Source organism: Ahaetulla prasina, chromosome 1, assembly GCF_028640845.1.
Source record: "Ahaetulla prasina isolate Xishuangbanna chromosome 1, ASM2864084v1, whole genome shotgun sequence".
Lineage (NCBI taxonomy): Eukaryota > Metazoa > Chordata > Lepidosauria > Squamata > Colubridae > Ahaetulla > Ahaetulla prasina.
The window spans coordinates 347,797,701-347,816,443 of record NC_080539.1 but is presented as its reverse complement, the minus strand read 5'-3'; the positions used below and the strand labels follow the sequence as shown (position 1 = coordinate 347,816,443).

At 37.5% G+C, this 18,743-nt stretch overlaps 1 protein-coding gene across 8 annotated transcripts in view; it reads left to right on the top strand.

Moving 5' to 3' along the window:
- Nucleotides 1-26: 26 nt before the first annotated feature.
- The window catches only part of KIAA0586 (KIAA0586 ortholog), a 71,050-nt gene continuing 52,333 nt past the window's right edge, over nucleotides 27-18,743 (top strand). For 3 of the 8 annotated variants that reach the window (XM_058162961.1, XM_058162966.1, XM_058162960.1), the window contains exons 1-15: nucleotides 37-206; nucleotides 2,187-2,428; nucleotides 2,967-3,052; nucleotides 4,078-4,144; nucleotides 5,708-5,777; nucleotides 6,817-6,979; nucleotides 7,712-7,948; nucleotides 9,139-9,301; nucleotides 10,100-10,279; nucleotides 11,635-11,746; nucleotides 12,266-12,410; nucleotides 15,105-15,146; nucleotides 15,890-15,997; nucleotides 17,055-17,263; nucleotides 18,208-18,280. In XM_058162961.1, the coding sequence (XP_058018944.1) occupies nucleotides 172-206; nucleotides 2,187-2,428; nucleotides 2,967-3,052; nucleotides 4,078-4,144; nucleotides 5,708-5,777; nucleotides 6,817-6,979; nucleotides 7,712-7,948; nucleotides 9,139-9,301; nucleotides 10,100-10,279; nucleotides 11,635-11,746; nucleotides 12,266-12,410; nucleotides 15,105-15,146; nucleotides 15,890-15,997; nucleotides 17,055-17,263; nucleotides 18,208-18,280 (1,932 nt within the window). In that variant the 5' untranslated portion in view covers nucleotides 37-171. Of the gene's footprint in view, nucleotides 207-2,186; nucleotides 2,429-2,966; nucleotides 3,053-4,077; nucleotides 4,145-5,707; nucleotides 5,778-6,816; nucleotides 6,980-7,711; nucleotides 7,949-9,138; nucleotides 9,302-10,099; nucleotides 10,280-11,634; nucleotides 11,747-12,265; nucleotides 12,411-15,104; nucleotides 15,147-15,889; nucleotides 15,998-17,054; nucleotides 17,264-18,207; nucleotides 18,281-18,743 lie in introns of all 8 variants that reach the window. The other 5 variants (XM_058162967.1, XM_058162962.1, XM_058162964.1 and 2 more) reach the window with 4 other exon arrangements.

Genomic DNA, 18,743 nt, shown 5'->3' with positions numbered 1-18,743 from the left:
TAGGAGGAAGAGGTTGGACTTCATTTGTCAGTTTGGAAGCGGCGGGAGCTGCGTCTGTAAATGGTTGTTGTGACTATGACAACCAGCGTTTCTAATGGCTGATGGCCGGACGATCATACAAAGATTGATATACAGGAAGAAAAGTGTAGGGAAGTCGGGTCCCCAGTGGGGATGAAAGGTGAGGGGAGATTGAAAGCTATGGCGAGGTAAAGCTCGGAAGATCTTTTCCCCCCCCTCTCCAGTAGCTTTATGGGTTAGTTATGGTTTCCTTATCTTCTGAACAAAAGCAAAACACACCGTCTTATATCCACCTTTGTCTTCATCATACTGCTTCATGTAATTTGGGCAGCTGGAAGTAATGGCACACGGTTTACTATGTTGTAATGGAAGACAGGATTGCCAGCATGATCTCCAACATCCGATGATGGATATGGCACAAGATGAAGAAGAATGGAAGACAGACTAGGAAGACTGTAGATTGTCAGTCATTCAGGACATGGTTGTCCCAAAGGTGCTTTTTCAGGAGGCAACTGGACTTTCTAGTTTTTTCTTTGAAGACGTTTGGCTTCTCATCCAAGAAGCTTCTTCAGTTCAGACAGGATAGTGGGGAACAGAAGGATTTATATTCCTTGCAGACAGCGAGTCATTTGCATCCTTTTAGAGGGTCCTTGAAGCACTCGGAGGTGTCCTCAGGATCACCTGAGTAGTGCTTCTGGTTCCTCTGGTCTGCAATTTTTCTCTCTGGAAATCCATTCCTACTCCCACACTATTCAAAGAGTGTTCATCCCAAATATAGCTAACAGTCAGAAGATTGAGAAGATTTTTCTTTCTCGGCTTATTTGTACCAAAACTGACTCAGAGCTGCTGGAAATAAGACTTCAAAGAAAACCAGACAGTGTTCATGGTTTAAAGGCCTCTGTAGCCATAATGTAACATGGGAACTGTAGCTTGCAGCTATGGAAATCATTCTTTAGTAGCAGATATAAATGTCTTAGCAAAGCTTGAGGTGAATGGATAGATACTTTTGTCAGGAACAACCATCTATTCATTTACCTCAAGCTTTGATATGACCCTTATGTCTGCTATGGTGCTAAATAATAATTTAGATAGATGTTTGCTATTTTAGGGTGTGTTTTTTTGTTGTAGATTGTTTCAGAGCTTAGAATTCATAAATAGTATCTTTAGATATAAATGTTAAGGAAATGAACTGCTTCCTGCAGTTTATGAGTTTGCAAAGAATTTTGGCAGGGAATATTTAGGCAATGCTTGCTTTTTGTAAATGTCTTTGGAAAAAATGAAGATATTTAGAACCAGAAACAGTTATTATTATTATTTCATCTGTGTATGCATATTGAAACCATGTTAACTTTATTTTTAATTTTAGGATGTAGGAATGAAGGGGTGAAGGGCTTCATAAAACCAGGTTTTCTCTGTGGGCAAGTTGACTGTAGAATGTTCTTTAGGATGATTCCAGATATCTTTAATAAGAGTATATTTAAGCAGAACTGTTCTTGCACTCTTTAATAGTGGTATGCCTCATATTTCATTCTGTTAAAGTTCATGGTGATGATTATCTTTTGATAGAGCAGCAGAGTTCATTTTGGTTGAACCTGAAACATGAAGAACAGTTGCAAGTACTTGGCATTGCTAGTGAAGAGAAGGACCAGAGGAGACATGATAGCAATGTTCCAATATTTGAGGGGCTGCCACAGAGAGGAAGGGGTCAATCTATTTTCCAACGCATTCGAAGGCCAGACAAGGAATAATGGATAGAAACTGTTCAAGAAGAGATTCAACCTAGAAATAAAGAGAACTTTTCTGACAGTTAGAACAATCAACCAATGGAACAGGTTGCCTTCGGAAGTTGTTGGAGCTTCATCACTAGAGGCTTTCAAGTAGAGATTGGATTGCCATTTGTCAGAAACGGTGTAGGGTCTCCTGCTTGGGTGGGAAGTTGGACTAGATGACCTACAAGGTCCAACTCTGTTAATCTAATCTAATCTTCCTTTTTCCTCCCTTGTTATATTTAAAACACTGTGTCATCTATTTAGTGTTGTGATTATTTAATAGAAACAGGGCCCAAAGGATATGATGTGAGCTGTTAAAGGAAGTGGAAGACGTTACTAGCTCAGGCAAAGATTTTTTGGCCAGCTTCACTACCAGTAATTTTCTCTTTATTCCACCAGCATTCGCATGAAAAATAAATCCCTTGGTGTTTGGGCAGCACCTACTAGCAGCAAATCTGATGTCTCTGCTAGGAAAAAATTAACTATTTCAGTGAAGAAACTTCGAGAAGTGACTCCACTCAGTCATCAAGAACGTTTAGCATTGGTTAATGATGATGCAGCTAATGTACCATCAGTACTGCTGGCAAACAAAACTCTACATCATAAATCAAGAATAATATCTTCTGGATACACTGCAGAAGGTATACTTAATACTGTTCTTAATTTTCTGAAGCTTAGTAACCGGCATTTTATTTGTACGAAAACATCAAATATCAAATTATACTGTAGATATCTGCAGCATTTTAACTGAGGTTATAACACTTTATAGGAATTTAACACTTTAAATAAAGTCAAGCTTGCATGATCATATGTAATGACACATTAATGCAATGCCTATTTGTTTATTAGACTTATAAAACATTTCACTCCAAAATGTTTCCTGGTTCCTAATTGCATGGCTGTTTTCTGTTAAATTGCTAGCATAGGTGGGACATTCTGTAACTTTTGTGGTTCTATGTTGGTACTGGCATCAGCATATTAATAGTCTGTGTTGACAATATGCTCCATATAACTAATTCCTGCCTTTTCCTTTGTTTAAATGCTATTCTGCAGTTATCTTGATTTGTTGTTCACTTTCTGAATAGCAGAAATAAGAGTTATGCTAGGATGATACTAGAAAATGTTCCATGGGTAAATTAATTCTCGTATAGATACTGTACCAACCATACTTTTTTCTAGGTCTTGTGAACAAGCATACTGGCACAGACCCAGAACAGTTAGCATTACCTGAAAAAGATGCACAGTCTTCACGCTTTTCCTCAGAGGTAGGCTTAGTCATGTTCTGAACATTTCATATATTCATTGATACTTTCCCTCTTTGCCTCTCAAAAATCACAACAGTTCCTCACTCAGGTGAAGCCATTTGCTTTCTCCATTTCAACTGTCATGGAAAATCACTGGGCTTTAAAGCTGTCTCCAACCTCCTTCCTCATCAGTCTCAATTTACAGTCATATTACCATAAAAAATGAATTGGGTTTTTTTTTCTTTCCTTGTTCTTTTCCTCCTTTCCTTGGTTGCCTTTGAAGTTTAGATACATGCAATCAACCAAAGCATTTTTGCTATTTACTTGCATATATAAAATCTGTAATTTGTTTCAGACCTGGAGATAAGTTATAAGCCTTAGTAGCATCACTCAACTCACTAAACATTTTTATATGTTTATATCTAGCTAGCTGATCCAAATGCTAAGAAGTATTTATATTTGTGGTTGTATGTTCACTTGTGCTTTATTAAAGGAATGGCATACCAATTTGGAATGTATTTCATCAGTTTCACAACGTTATTTTGCAGCTGCTGTTCTCAATTTGAAATGGCATAAAATAGCCAGTTATTTATTTCTTTTTTAAGAAAGACTAGATATTTTCTAATTGTACATTGCCTAGGCTTGCTCTGTGAGTGAAATGGGCAATCTATAAATTTGATAAATATATGATTAGTCAAAAATCTATTTTACTTAATTTCCTATTCCCATTGCAACTTTACTATCTTATTTTGCAATTTTTCTGCCAGTCAAAGGGAAATATGGTGTTTAAAAGTTTCCAAGGTGACAATAGCCTGACAATATTCAGATTTTGCACGTAACTGATTTAAATGTGCCCATTTAATGGAGCTTTATTTATTTTTCATATTTCTATGTTGCTGTAATCAAAGGAATCTTGGAATATGGTACCATATTGCTTTCTGCTTTATGTCTTATATAGATATATATCTACTTTTTAAAAGAAAATAAATATATAGTGATGTAATTCTGAAGTTTATTTCAAGTTTCTTTTTCCTTTTCTGAGATAGACATATCCACATAAACCTGCAGTGCAGATTACTTCAGAATGGAAAGGAGATGCAGTTAAGCAGAAAGGTAATATTTTGCCTGCGATTTCATGTTACTGCATATATTTACAACTTTAGGCCCTCGTTTTTGTTTTTTGGAAGGAGATTTGTTTGCCATATTTCAGGTAGCGAATTAAATTAAACCTGAATCGAAAAAGAGAATAAACCTGTTTTTTAAAGCATTCAAACAACCTATTGAAATATTTGCTGACTGTGATAAGAATCAATTTGACACATCCTAGAAAAAGGAAACTTTGCCAATGGCATAAGTTTGAGAACCGGATCTGGAGAATGTACAGCAATGTAAATGTAAACAGCAATATATGTTTATGACAGAAATCTAACTAAGGTCATTTAGGAATAGCATCTTATGCAAAACATTACCCAGCAAGACTGGGTAAGAAATTTAGAGTATGGCTTTTGAAGAAAAGGGACAAATATATTAAAAAAAACACTTAGGAAATGTTGTAAAATATAAATATAAAACTCTAAAGTATAAATGGAAAAGTGGAAGATGAACAGTTAAAGAGACAATGATAGTATGGCCAAAAATTTTGGATACACTATAGAATTAGATAAATGGCAAAGACTATGGGAAAGAAATGGTAAGTTGACAGTGGCAACTGCCTATAAAGAAAACTTATACAAAATGTTTTATAAGTGGCACTTACCACCTGTGAGACTAGCAAAGATGTTCCAAATCATGTCCGCCTAATGCTGGAAATATAACCAAACACTGGGCATATATTATCACATATGGTAGACATGTGTGACACAAAGAAATATTGAACAAAAACACATACATGGTTAGAAAAAATGTTAAATCTGCATATAGATTATAAATCAGAAATATTTTTGTTAGGTATAATACCAGAAAAGTATGATAAGAGGAAATTGTATTTAATACTGCATGTTCTGACAGCGGCAAGGATTGTATTTGCACAGTGCTGGGAAAATAAGGAAACACCAAGAAAAGAAGATTGTGCAGAAATGGATAGACTGACATTAAAGATAAAAAAAAGAAGAAGATACACAGTACTTTCAAACATGGGATTTGTTTTATAAATGGTTGGATAATAGAAGTCGAATTTAGGAGCTGCAAAAGTGTTATGTAAGCAAATTGACCTAGACAATACACTGTACACAAAGCATTTATGTATATTAAATGAAAATGTATAAATAAACTGTTAAAAAAACCCTTTAAAGTATAAATAAGTAGTAATTAGTTCTACTAAAAGAGGAAGGATGCATTATCGAATGCTGCTATTTATAATATACAATATTTTTATTCTGTATCTACTTGAATGTCTAATTTTTGATATTGTATAGTAGTTATGCAATAACAAAACTAAAGAAACAAAACATTTTTTTGCAATCTCCTTGATAGCAGGATTGAAGCTATGCCTTAATACGAATCCCAGATTCAAAGAATAGAATGTTTCCATCTGAGATAGAGTTGCTGAAAGCTATGTATGATACTGTGATTGAATTTCTCCTTGCAAACAGTGAAGTAGCCTTTCCTTCTTTAGTTTTTGCTAAGAAGGGACATTTTGGCTCCTGATTAAAATAGTTCACTCTCTTTGCTCTACAGCATCAGATATCTTCATCTCCCAGTATGACACTGGACAGAAGGAAGCTGTAAGAGCTGCATTCAAACAGCGGTAAGGACAATCGCCTGAAATGATGTGTTATCATTTTTAATCAATCAGACATGTTGAATATGAAGTAAGAGGGTAAAGGACGTTTGTCTCAGAATTTATTTATTTATTTATTCACATTTCTGAATCGCCCATCTCTCGCAAAGAGTGACTCTGGGCAGGATACCATAAAATATCAGAATCTAAAAATAGCATATAAAAATAAAGTTAAATTTGATACTTTTTGAATTTGTACATAATGTTGAGCTATCTGGCATATGTTTTTAGTTTTATTAAAAGGTAATTATATAGAGAGGAAGCTTGTTAATGTATTATATCATTGAGCTTTGCATTCCAGTTAAAAGGATTAGCTGGTTGGTGATAGGAAGGATTTCTGTCTGCCTGAAATTTTAAGCAGAGGAAACCAAATGGGGAAGAGAACCCCAGACAATCCACTTTTATTATTGAAAGGAAATTTGTTTCCTGAAAATATAACAATAATAATAATAACAACCACAACAACAACGAGTTGGAAGGGACCTTGGAGGTCTTCTAGTCCAACCCCCTGCCCAGGCAGCAAACCCTACACCATTTCAGACAAATGGTTATCCAACATTTTCTTTAAAATTTCCAGTGTTGGAGCATTTACAACTTCTGCAGACAAGTTGTTCCACTGATTAGTTGTTCTAACTGTCAGGAAATTTCTCCTTAGTTCTAAGTTGCATCTCTCCTTGATTAGTTTCCACCCATTGCTGCTTGTTCTACCCTCAGGTGCTTTGGAGAATAATTTGACTCCCTCTTCTTTGTGGCAACCCCTGAGATATTGGAACACTGCTATCATGTCTCCCCTAGTCCTTCTTTTCATTAAACTAGGCATTCCGAGTTCCTGCAACCGTTCTTCATATGTTTTAGCCTCCAGTCCCCTAATCATCTTTGTTGCTCTTCTCTGCACTCTTTCTAGAGTCTCAACATCCTTTTTACAGCGTTTAAATATCTTTTAAAAAAGAAAAAAAATTGTCTCAAAAATACTATATATCCTTATATGTCTGTATTGTACATACAGAATCCAGAATGTTCCTGTTTTTAAAGAAGTGAAGGTAAACCTTCTAAATCACGTGTGTCCAGATAAGGACAGTTCCAAGTCAACTCAGAGTGAAATGGATTCAGCAGCAACCATTGCAGCTGCAACAGCAGCAGCTATTGCTTCCACAGCCCCACTTTTGAAAGTGAGTGATACATTTCAGTTTGGTGTAGCTAAATAAAACATAATAAAGTCCTGTGAGTGGGATGCATCAAGCAGATTAAGCATGTGTTCAAATGTGCATGCTGAGTTGTCATGCTTTTGTCTTTTCTTTTTCAAACTGTGTAATGGGTCTGTGGGAATATTAAGCACTTCGTTGCTGTGTTCCAGCAAGAATCAGATGAAGAAGGTCTATAATGGGGAATGGTTTAATGTTTATGGATGCTTATCCAACTCTCCACTTCAATCCTTTCAGACAGTAGTATACACCTTAAAATCTTACTAATTCATAAATAGCATTTTAAAGATTATAATCACAAGTTTCTATATTTTCTTTACTCCTGCCGAAAGATTTGTCATGCATTTGTTCCTTTGGTAGTCATTTTATTATTTTTAATAAATATTATTTTTAAACAGCTCCATTGCTTAAAAAACTAAAAGCCAGTTGGCTGATTCTTTACCCACCCAGCCAATATATATACACCTTTTAATCATTCTGTATCCTCTAAAGCAGGGGTCTCCAACCTTGGCAACTTTCAGACTTGTGGACTTCAACTCCCAGAATTCCTCAGCCAGCAAAGCTGGCTGAGGAATTCTGGGAGTTGAAGTCCACAAGTCTGAAAGTTGCTAAGGTTGGAGACCCCTGCTCTAAAGCTAAGCGATAATTAGTCTGACTTTAAGATGAAAAGGCCCATAAGCTCTGTGTTTTCTCATTCAGGTCCAGAGTGACTTGGAAGCAAAAGTGAACTCTGTTTCTGAAATGCTAAATAAGTTGCAAGAGACAGATAAGCAGCTGCAGCGTGTGGCTGAACAGCAAGCCAGTCTGAAGACTCAACAGCTTGAGGGGTCTTCTAGCAATCAGATGGTTGGCAAACTTGAAGAACAGATGAATGTCTTCATGGAACAACGAATTCAACATCTGGAAAATTTGCAGCAACAACAAATGAATATTCAGGTAGAACAATAAAATACAAATCTCTGCTATTTTATTTTATTTTATTTTATAAGAATCTTCTCTGTATCACTGAGAAGAAGGGATAAATGTTGTCCAGCAGAATCATGGATGGGGAAATGGTTCATTGTGATTTATCATCCCTTCTTCATTGAAACCGTATTGATACCTTTATATTCTATAACTATTTAAAAAATAGGATTTTCAGATATATAGCATATGTATGATTTGTTCTGTCTGTACATTTAATCATATTTCCATATGAGGAATTACCAGCTAGCTTGTGCTGACCAGCCATTTCTTGATTTAATTATCACTTTTTAAATAGATTATCAATATACTTGAGTATTTTCAAAAGCTTTATCCCCTCGTTTTTTTTTACCTGTGGCTAAACACCAATGCCTTTCAATTTGTGTTGAATTTATATTTACCGACAAAGAAATAAAGGCGAAAGCAGAAGCAGTATGCTCTGTCCCATATTTGGGTAGACCAGGTTGCCCTGATAAAAAACACTTATGCCTTTCACTTGTTCATGAATTAATTATCTTTTAGTTGACCCAGTTGTGTATTGTACAAGGATAGTTCATGGTCATTAAAAATATTATCTAAAGCATCACAAGGCATTTCAACAATGTGTTTTTGGTTTTGGGGAGTGTTGTCTTCTATGTTCTTATGTTGGACTGATCAACAACTGTAAGAAATATTGATTAATTATTATTTCCAACTTTAAAGACAGACTAAAGTGAACAGTTGTAAAGGCAATGATCACCCAGTTCTTCTGTGAAAAAATGTAGAGTTAGAAAGGAGAGCATCCAGCTTTGTACAGCCAATTTCTGTTTACTTATATACAACAGCAAAAAGAGAAAAGGGTCCTTCCTTACAGTTGGAGTGAGAATGTGTGGCGGTAAGTGAGATTTTTCTTTAGAAATGAAAACAAAGTTGGAATACTTCAAGTATTAATGCAGGAGTGGCTCTGTTATATGGTCCTTTCGGCATCCTACATTGTTTTCCTGGAGGACTGTTTAATCATATGCTACCCAATAGTTCAGGCTCAGATGACACACCAGTTTGTGGTTAAGGTAAGGCAGTCAAAATTGAGCCATTGTTACAGAAGACTGTACAGGTTGTCTTTGCTTAACAACCACAATTGAGGCTGACATTTCTCTTTTGAACCCTTAATTTCTTCTTCACAGTCTCAGTTAATTAGCTCAGCGCTGAATTCAGGTGGTTTCCAAACGGTTAAGGCAGCACCTTTCAAAGAATTATCAAAACATGCTGTGAAGGCAGGGAAGCTGCTTGGTAACCAAACCACACCTCAAGAGGACTTATTTCTGTCTAGGGCAGCAAACACACAAGGTGAGACATATTTGATTTATTTATATTTAAACGTAATGTAAGATTAGAACAAAGAGCAAAGTTGTATGTCAGTTTATTTTTTAAAATTAACATAAAAACAAGTAAATTAGAATTGCTTGATAGTCAAACAAGCAAGCAAAAGAAAGCCTAGCTCTTGTTTTAATAGTCCACTCACCACCTTTAACTCAACTTTCAGTTTTGGAATAGCCAAAACACAGTTTATTAGTGGACCATCTTTATATTTGCATAAGGTTCTTTTTGAGAGAGCAGTGGATTTACTTCTTTGATAGTTCACTCATGGACACCAAACTTTTTTTTTTTGGCGGGGGGTGGTGGTGGTTCAAGATCACATGTATTGTTGTGATGTCTGGAAATAAGCCTCTATGAAGAGAGGAAACAGAGTTAAGTATCTGAATCAAAAAAATAATCAGCATGTATTCTACCCATCATACCTTAAACTTCCAAATTAGAATGAAATTGGCAAAGGCTGGAAAACATGGAAAGGCAGAAACTAGATAATCTCCCTTCTTCTCTTTTCTACTGATTACTAAAAGTTCCCAGATTTTGGAAATTTTGGATCACCTTGTTCAGGCTGAATGCAGTCCTGGGATCAGCATTGTGCTGTAGAGCTTTGCCCCTTGCTTATCTCCAGATTCATAATTTCACCTTCAAAACAGATCTGACACATGTTTTGATTAGTTGAGAGAATCATGACTAAGGCATAATTCTTACGGCTTGAAAATAAGGTATTCTATTTTTGTTACTTGTAATGTGTATATTCATATTCCTATATTCCAGTCTATTCACGGCAATTGGAAAAACAGGGTGTTCATATACAGAAATCCCCTTTGAAGACACCGGCACCACGGAGATATGCTCCTATGCCTGTATCTAAAGATGCTCAAATTTCACAAAAGTTGGCAAAGAAAGAGCTGTCTTTTGGCGAGAAAGAAAATATGTCCTGTGGTAAAACTCTAGGTAAGGAAAATGTAGATTCAAAACCTGTTGCAATGTTTCCTTTTATTTGGTTAATTGTTCATTTAGTATGTTAATTATAGAAGAATAATATAATATCCTTTGGGTTTACTAGCGTTTGAGAGGAAAAATACTTTACATTTTAGCTTTGAGAAAAGTTTAAATAAAACCCTTTTGCTATCTAAGAAGCTATCATTTTTATAAAAGACAGAATTGTGTACATGCCAAAAAAGGTATTGCTCCTTTTCAAACTTGATGTCCCGATCTCTTCCTCTACAAGCATTTTCAAGTATTTCAGTTGTGTCTTTAATCTTTAAATTACCTTAACTGTTAATATGTCGGTGTTAGGAACCTATGCATGGTATTAAAACAATGTTTCTAAGTGACAAGATTGTGCTATTGAAGCTCCTTTTACTAGGCTTACTGGCACAATGGGATCTACATGGAGATGTCTTTTCTGGGCTTTCTTCTTTGAAATTCGTTAGAAAATGAATTTTGTGAACTCTGTTTAAATTTCATGAATTCCAATTAATTCATACGCAATGCATTTTATGGTCTGTTCTATATTTACACATGGTGATTATTACATAAACTCTTAATTTTATTTATTGGTGAGCAATGCACACCAGAACAGCTAGGCACAAGAACAGTTTTTTCCAGAACGCCATCACTCTGCTAAACAAATAATTCCCTCAACACTGTCAAACTATTACTAAATCTGCACTACTATTAATCTTCTCATCATTCCCATCACCCATCTCCTTCCACTTATGACTGTAACTTTGTTGCTTATATCCTTACGATTTATATTGAGATTGTTTCCTGATTACTTATTAGTAGCCTATGACTATCATGTGTTGTATCATTAAGTGTTAAATTTGTACCCTATGACTATGATTAAGTGTTGTAAGTGTTGTACCTTGATGAAGGTATCTTTTCTTTTATGTACACTGAGAGCATTTGCACCAAGACAAATTCCTTGTGTGTCCAATCACACTTGGCCAATAAAAAATTCTATTCTATTCTATTCTATTTGCAATTTAACATGTGATATTTTTTCAGATTACTCTGTATTGACTAGAACGTTTTTTCAGCGTCGTATTAAATTATAGCATGCTTTTTTACAGAGGCAATGCAGTGAAATATGCTTACGTTGATTAAAATGCATGCCAAGATATCAATTCTAAAACTGAAAGCGCCTGCCAAGAAAAGATTTTAAAATGGGAAATGCTAATTCTCTCAGAAAATAATATGTATTCCTCACTGAAAATTCATAATCTGTTTCTCCCGCCCAACCCACCCCCGAATCTTATTGAAATACATTACAATATATGGATGGGTTTACTTCCCTCCACTAGGTGGCGGGAAACTTCTGGAGCAAATCCTGAAAGCACACGAAACTCCATTAAATCCAAGCACATCCTCAGAAGTAACCAACCGGGCAGTGCCATGGCACTTAGAGAGCGAGCAGTAAGTATTTCTCTAGTTCAGTGTTTCTCAATTTCAGTAGCTTTAAGATGTGTGGACTTCAGCTCCTGGAATTCCCCAGGCAGCCTTAAGGCTTAAGTTACTGAGGTGGAGAAACACATCTCTACCTACTTCAAGTCATTAACTTTTAAATATGATTGGAAAAAGTCTGATTGTGGAAGATCCTTCAACATTAAACATAAATTGTGCTTTACTTTCTGAGCAGCAGTATTACAATGATTTAAATGTTACATTTACATATTAGGGAAAACTTCACAACTTTTTTAACTGGAGAAGAAATACATGTAGCTATTTGAGTTTATGTATACCAAAACAAGGTAAACTTTATATGCTGTCATCTGTATGGGATGGTATTATAGTATGTAGCCTGGTAATTTCTGAAAGAGCAAAATATCCTGAGGGCAGTTGGTTGAATGTGACTGATTTAGAAAATCTTGGAAGATAAAATATTATTTCTAATCTCAGTCAGGATTAATGACAATTTGAAAAAAATATTTTTAGCAGAATCAGCATTCCTCAGACAGCATTTTCTGTATTTAAAAGTGCAAGTGAAGATCTTGATTCCATTGGAAGAACTGTGAAAAAAGCAGATGATGTGCTTCATGATCTTGGGCAATTGAAAAGAGAAATGCATAATATCCTGCAGGTAAAAATGCTTTTGTGTTGTTTATTACTGAAATAATAGGTAAAGAAACTTGACATGCATATATATTTACTGTGATTTAGAATATTACTTCATAAACATTTTTAAACTTCCTCATAAGCACACAAACTTACATACAAATGCTATTTTGTAAGAAATGGTTACAGTCAATATGGGTGACATGCAGTACCTTAAATAGCACTCTGAAGCCTAATGGCAACCAGTGGAATTTGTGAAATAACAATGTTGTATGGGCATAGTGTGCTGCATTCCAGTGCACCACTGCATTCTAGACCAGATACAGCTTCTGAGTAGTTTAAAAATGTGTTTAGAAGTTGAGCATGTTATCTTAGACTTAGCATACAAAAGACGAAGAGCAGTTTATAAGTATCTTAAATAAACAGATATAACCTCTCAGTGAAAGAATGTTACACAGTTTTCAGAGGAATATAAATTGTATAAATAATTGTCCTCCATTGTACAGAACTGTAGTATTACCTTTCTATAATGCATTTTTGCATTTGGTTTTCTGAGGAGCTGAGGGAGATGAAACGCCGGAGAAGACGCCTAGAGAGTGCCTGGAGATCCAGCCATTCAGAAGCTGATCGGACACTAGTTAGGTCCTTTAGTAGGACCTACCTAGTGGCACTGAGGGAAGCGAGGCGTTTTTACGTATCCTCTCTCATTGCGTCGGCAGATAACTGCCTGGCCGCCCTGTTTCGGGTGACCCGCTCCCTTCTTCAACAGGGGATGCGGGATGACCCGTTACAAGTTTAGTTTAGTGGTTATCTATACGACAAAATCGCTCAGCTTCGGGATGGTTTGGATCAAAGTTGGGTGGATCCAGGTGAGATGTCGGAGACCCGTCTTGTTGAGACTGTTTGGGATGGATTTGATCCTGTGGCTCCCGAGGACATGGACAGGTTGCTGGGGAGGTTGAATGCCACCACGTTTACTGGACCCGTGCCTTTTCTGGTTGGTGCTGGCCACACAGGAAGTGACATGAGGCTAGCTCCGGGGGATTATAAATGCTTCTTTGTTGGAGGGGGTTGTCCCTGCCGCCTTGAAAGAGGCGGTAGTGAGACCCCTCCTCAAGAAGCCTTCCCTGGACCCGGCTGTGTTAGGTAATTATCGTCCGGTCTCCAACCTTCGCTTTGTGGTGAAAGTTGTAGAGAGTGTGGTGGCATGTCAATTTCCCCGGTACCTGGATGAAACTGTCTATCTAGACCCGTTCCAGTCCGGCTTTCGGCCCGGATATAGCACGGAGACGGCTTTGGCCGCGTTGGTTGATGATCTCTGGAGGGCCAGGGATAGGGGTTATTCCTCTGCCCTGGTCCTATTAGACCTCTCAGCGGCTTTTGATACCATCGACCATGGTATCCTGCTGCACCGATTGGAGGGATTGGGAGTGGGAGGCACCGTTTATCGGTGGTTCGCCTCCTATCTCTCTGATCGGTCGCAGACGGTGTTGGCGGGGGCAGAGGTCAGCCCCGAGTGTTGGCAGGGGGGCAGAGGTCGGCACCTCACTTGTGGGGTGCCACAGGGGTCGATTCTCTCGCCCCTCCTGTTCAACATCTATATGAAGCCGCTGGGTGAGATCATCAGTGGCTTTGGGGTGAGGTACCATCTGTACGCGGATGACACTCAGCTGTACTTTTCCACCCCGGGCCACCCCAACGAAGCCTTCGAAGTGCTATCCCGGTGTCTGGAAGCCGTACGGGTCTGGATGGGGAGAAACAGGCTCAAGCTCAATCCCTCCAAGACGGAGTGGCTGTGGATGCCGGCACCTCGGTACAGTCAGTTGCATCCGCAGCTGACTTTTGGGGGCGAGTTATTGGCCCGATGGAAAGGGTGCGCAACTTGGGCGTTCTCCTGGATGGACGGCTGTCTTTTGAGGATCATTTGACGGCCGTCTCCAGGAGAGCTTTTTACCAGGTTCGCCTGGTCCGCCAGTTGCGCCCCTTCCTAGACCGGGATGCCTTATGCACAATCACTCATGCGCTCATGACATCTTGCTTGGATTACTGCAACGCTCTCTACATGGGGCTCCCCTTCAAGGGCATCCGGAGGCTTCAGTTGGTTCAGAATGCAGCTGCGCGGGTGATAGAGGGAGCCCCTCGTGGCTCCCATGTTACACCACTCCTGCGCAGACTGCACTGGCTACCTGTGGCCTTTCAGATGCGCTTCAAGGTCTTGGTTACCATCTTTAAAGCGCTCCATGGCATAGGGCTGGGTTATTTACGGGACCGCCTATTGCCACCGATTGCCTCCCACCGACCCGTACGCTCTCACAGAGAGGGACTCCTTAGGGTGCCGTCTGCCAGGCAGTGCCGACTGGCGACACCCAGAGGAAGGGCTTTCTCTGTGGGGGCTCCCACCCTCTGGAACGAGCTTCCCCCAGGGCTTCGTCAACTTCCTGACCTCCGAACCTTCCGCCGCGAGCTTAAGACACATCTATTTATTTGCGCAGGGCTAGCCTAGGGTTTTTTTTAAATTTAGTTTTTAATGGGGTTTTATATTATTTTATTTTAGTGATATTTTTAATTCGGCCTAATTAATAAGTTTTTTAATTGTTGTTTTTACCTGTATTATTTGCATGTTTTTATCTGGCTGTGAACCGCCCTGAGTCCTTCGGGAGATAGGGCGGTATAAAAATTCGAATAAATAAATAAATAAATAAATTTTTATACTTTACAGGATGCAAAGGAGTGGAAATCAGACATGAACGATTTCGTGAAGGTTCTGTTTCAGTTTATTTCTTATACCATATATTCAGTGGGTCTTAATTTGAAGGCACTCATGCTGCCTCATTAAAATGCACTAAAATGAGCAATACAGTAATTGCATCATAGTATTATCACCTGCTTGAATTTTTATTCCTGCAATTAAATTATTAGTCATGATGGCTATATATTATTTCCTATATAAAAAACATTAGATATGTCTCTCAGTTTACTTCCTGTGAAAGTGCTATTGTTCTCATGCTTGCTGATCGACTTTCCACTGGATTTGGTGGATCTACTTTAGGAATAGAATGGTGAGCTGGATAGGCCTCTAATTTTATCTAGCAGGGATTTTGAGTTTTCATTTTTAAAGGTTTTAAAAACATGAAACTGCTGAAATTCACTATATTGGTAGGTTATGTCAAAATTTAAAAACTGGGACTGGATACAATATTTCACTTGTATCTGCCAAGTATGAATTGCTTCCTAGATACATCAGAATTTTGCTCCTTTCAACCAGTGCAAGGCTGGCACTGTTAGTCTAATATCCACCCTATGTAATTAAGGCAATGTGTGCTTCTTCTGCTTCAAATTCACCCACATGCTATTTCTCTGTACCATACTTCTCTGTAAGAGAACTGATACCTGGAAGGGTTTGCAACTGGTTTTCTTTTATTATCTTCTTCTGTAGATAGCCTTTGTTGTTTTCTTCATTAAAATACCTGTTCAGAGACATCAGTTATCTTTTCTCTTAAACAGCAGACAACCTCATACCCAAAAGAAGCTGAGAAAAGGAAGGACCACCTTTCTTCTCATCAGCCTGTCCCCTCATCAGAGGTCCTTCTCAAGATGCCACCACAAACTGAGGTATGACAGGGAGCAACCAGGTAATGGGCTCAATTACAGTCCCTGGATGTGGATCCCTAAGGTTCATCTGATAGCCACACTGCTGTTTGGGGTGGGATGGAGGCATAAATCCCTAGAATTCAGTAATTCTTTGCAAGCCCATGGAACTCAAACAAAATTTAATTTTCAAGTAGAACATATAGCAATGGACTTCTGATGTTTCTTGGGGGTTAGTGTACTTCTGTTCAAATGCTTCAGGAATATTTATATATGTTTTTATGTCCATAGAGAACCTGTCATGTAATAAAATAGTATTATTAATTTCAGAACTGCTTATATTCCAGGAGGTTCCTATTGGCAATCTCCTTGAGTGCTTCTCTCAGTTTTCCTTTGTGCTAGTATCAGAAGAAGCTCTTCTCATTTCATTGATAGAAGAGGTGTGCAGTATTTTATGGCAATAGAGAGAGGGCCATCTTCCTTATAGATCTCTGACGATGAGTGTCCTCTACTCACAGAGCTGGCTAGCATCAACCATTAGTTTAGTTTTAAATACAAAAATATACTTTGCTATTATACAAGGCACTTAGCTGAGCCTTTTAAAACTGTTCAGATTTTTATTGCACTATGCTGTTTTTTTCTGACTGTATTAGACTTCCAGATCAAGTAATATATTGCAAGCTGTAAGCATTAAAGTAAAGAATTAAAATAATATTTAGTTCTTTTCAAACTGCATATAAGAATGATTATTTTATTCTAGTTATTCTTTCTTCTGCTTTTTTCATATTTCCCCCAAAAGTAAGCCCTTCTCCGATAATTAAAAGTTGCATAAAAAAGGGAAGTCAGTATTGTAGGAGTACTCTATGCTTGCAGTGTGGATTTCTGCCTTCTCAGGTGTGCATCTTTTCCCAGCTATGCTACAAAATCTGCCGATTCTTTGGAGCAGATTCTAAAAGCATAGAAGAAACTGCAGCTGCAACTGATTTATTGTCTTAATTTGTAGGGAGTGTTTATAGATAAAATTCAACATACCTTGCATTGTTAGATTTTAGTGACATTTTAAAATTTATTCGGATTTCAGCAAAGAGATCTTCTCGAACTTCAGCAACTTTCCAAGTCATCCATTCTTCAGTCAAACAAGGCATCCAAATCTATACTGAGAGATGCTGAAAAGATCCTAAGAACAGTGCGCAAGAATAAAAGGCTTCTTGAAGAAAACCTGGAAGCCATTATTCGTGCCAAGGATGCTGATGCTTTGCATGCCTTCATAGATGAGTTGACAGCAGATCGGTAGAGTTCTGTATTTTGAGTTTGCATTTTCTTTGTTCTAGGAATATTATTTCCCCCTTCAGAATTGCAACCATTTAAAGTGGACTAATATGAATTTTGCTTCCATCCTTTGTAAGGGAGGTTCAGAATTGTGGACAAATATAAAATCATATATGACTTGTATAGGGAAATTAACCCCCAAAAGTTCAAGTCATACCATTAACATGAATTAAAAGAGCTACTCCACCAACTCCTTATCTATGTTTAGGAAAACGTTTAGAAACATTTTGATCTAAAGGTGAAAAGGGTAGAGTCTTGGCAACCCTGACTTTCTGAAAATAGATTTGACACATAAAGAAACTTTTCATTTCATGCATTTCCAATAATAGATCAGTGGGATTAAAAGCTCCTGAGATCCAAGATGGCATGATATTCATCCAAGATTGTTTTTAATTAAATAGTTAAAATAAATGGAAGGGAGATAAGTGAGAAGGAGGCAAATTGTTTTCTGTGCCTTTATTTTGGATGGCCATGGAATTACAGTAAATATGAGCCTGATATGATGACATCATGCAAATAATAAGATGGGATCCTTGTATTGGATGCTTGTAGTTGCTTCATTTATCCCTGACAACTTGTAGGCTGTTTTAAGTTTGTTTATCAATGGATTGCAGACAAATTTCAGGGGCAAGATTTTATTGATAGGGATGGGTGAGTAGGAGAATTTTTTAAAAAAAGTTCAAGGCTTCATGATTGACTGTGTTGTCCACCTGTATAGTTTAAGGTGTACACACACACACACACACACACACACACACACACACACACACACACAAATTAGTGGTACTTCTAACTCTCTCTGTCTTTTTCTCAACTGTATGAGCTTCAAACTCTTTATTAAAGCAAAGTTTTTCATTCTTGATGATATGATCCTCTAATTTTCTACTGCTGTTTCTCTGTTCCAGAGATGTCCTAGAGGAAATAAGGATCAGGAAGACAGTAGACGAGTGGATTAAGACAATCAGCATGGAAATTCAGGTGTGGTAGCAGAATGGTTTGTGGCAAAATACAACTCTGCTAAATGATTCTCTAGATCTTTTCCAAAGAAAGACATTTCACATCTCAGTTTTGAATTTCTTTGGAATTTTTGCAAATGCTAACAGACCTGGCTGTGTCTAGTTTTTGAATTCAAGGCCCTATTTTGCATAATCAAGTGGTAAGGACTTTGCTGTATATAGCAAAGTCCTTACCACTTGATTGTGCAAAATTTATTGTAGAACTGTCCATTTATCTATGAATATGTGGCTCCTCCAAATGTAGCAAGTTATACTAAAGACTGCCTAAATTACAAACTGTGGGCAAATAAGTTCTCCCTTCCCCTTTCTTTGCACTGATTTGAGTGCTTTAATATATAGTTGAAGGAAATACCTACTTTTGGAGAAAAGCAAAGTTAGATTAACGATCTTGGGGTTTCACTAAGTCGTTAGATAACTGTCCAGAT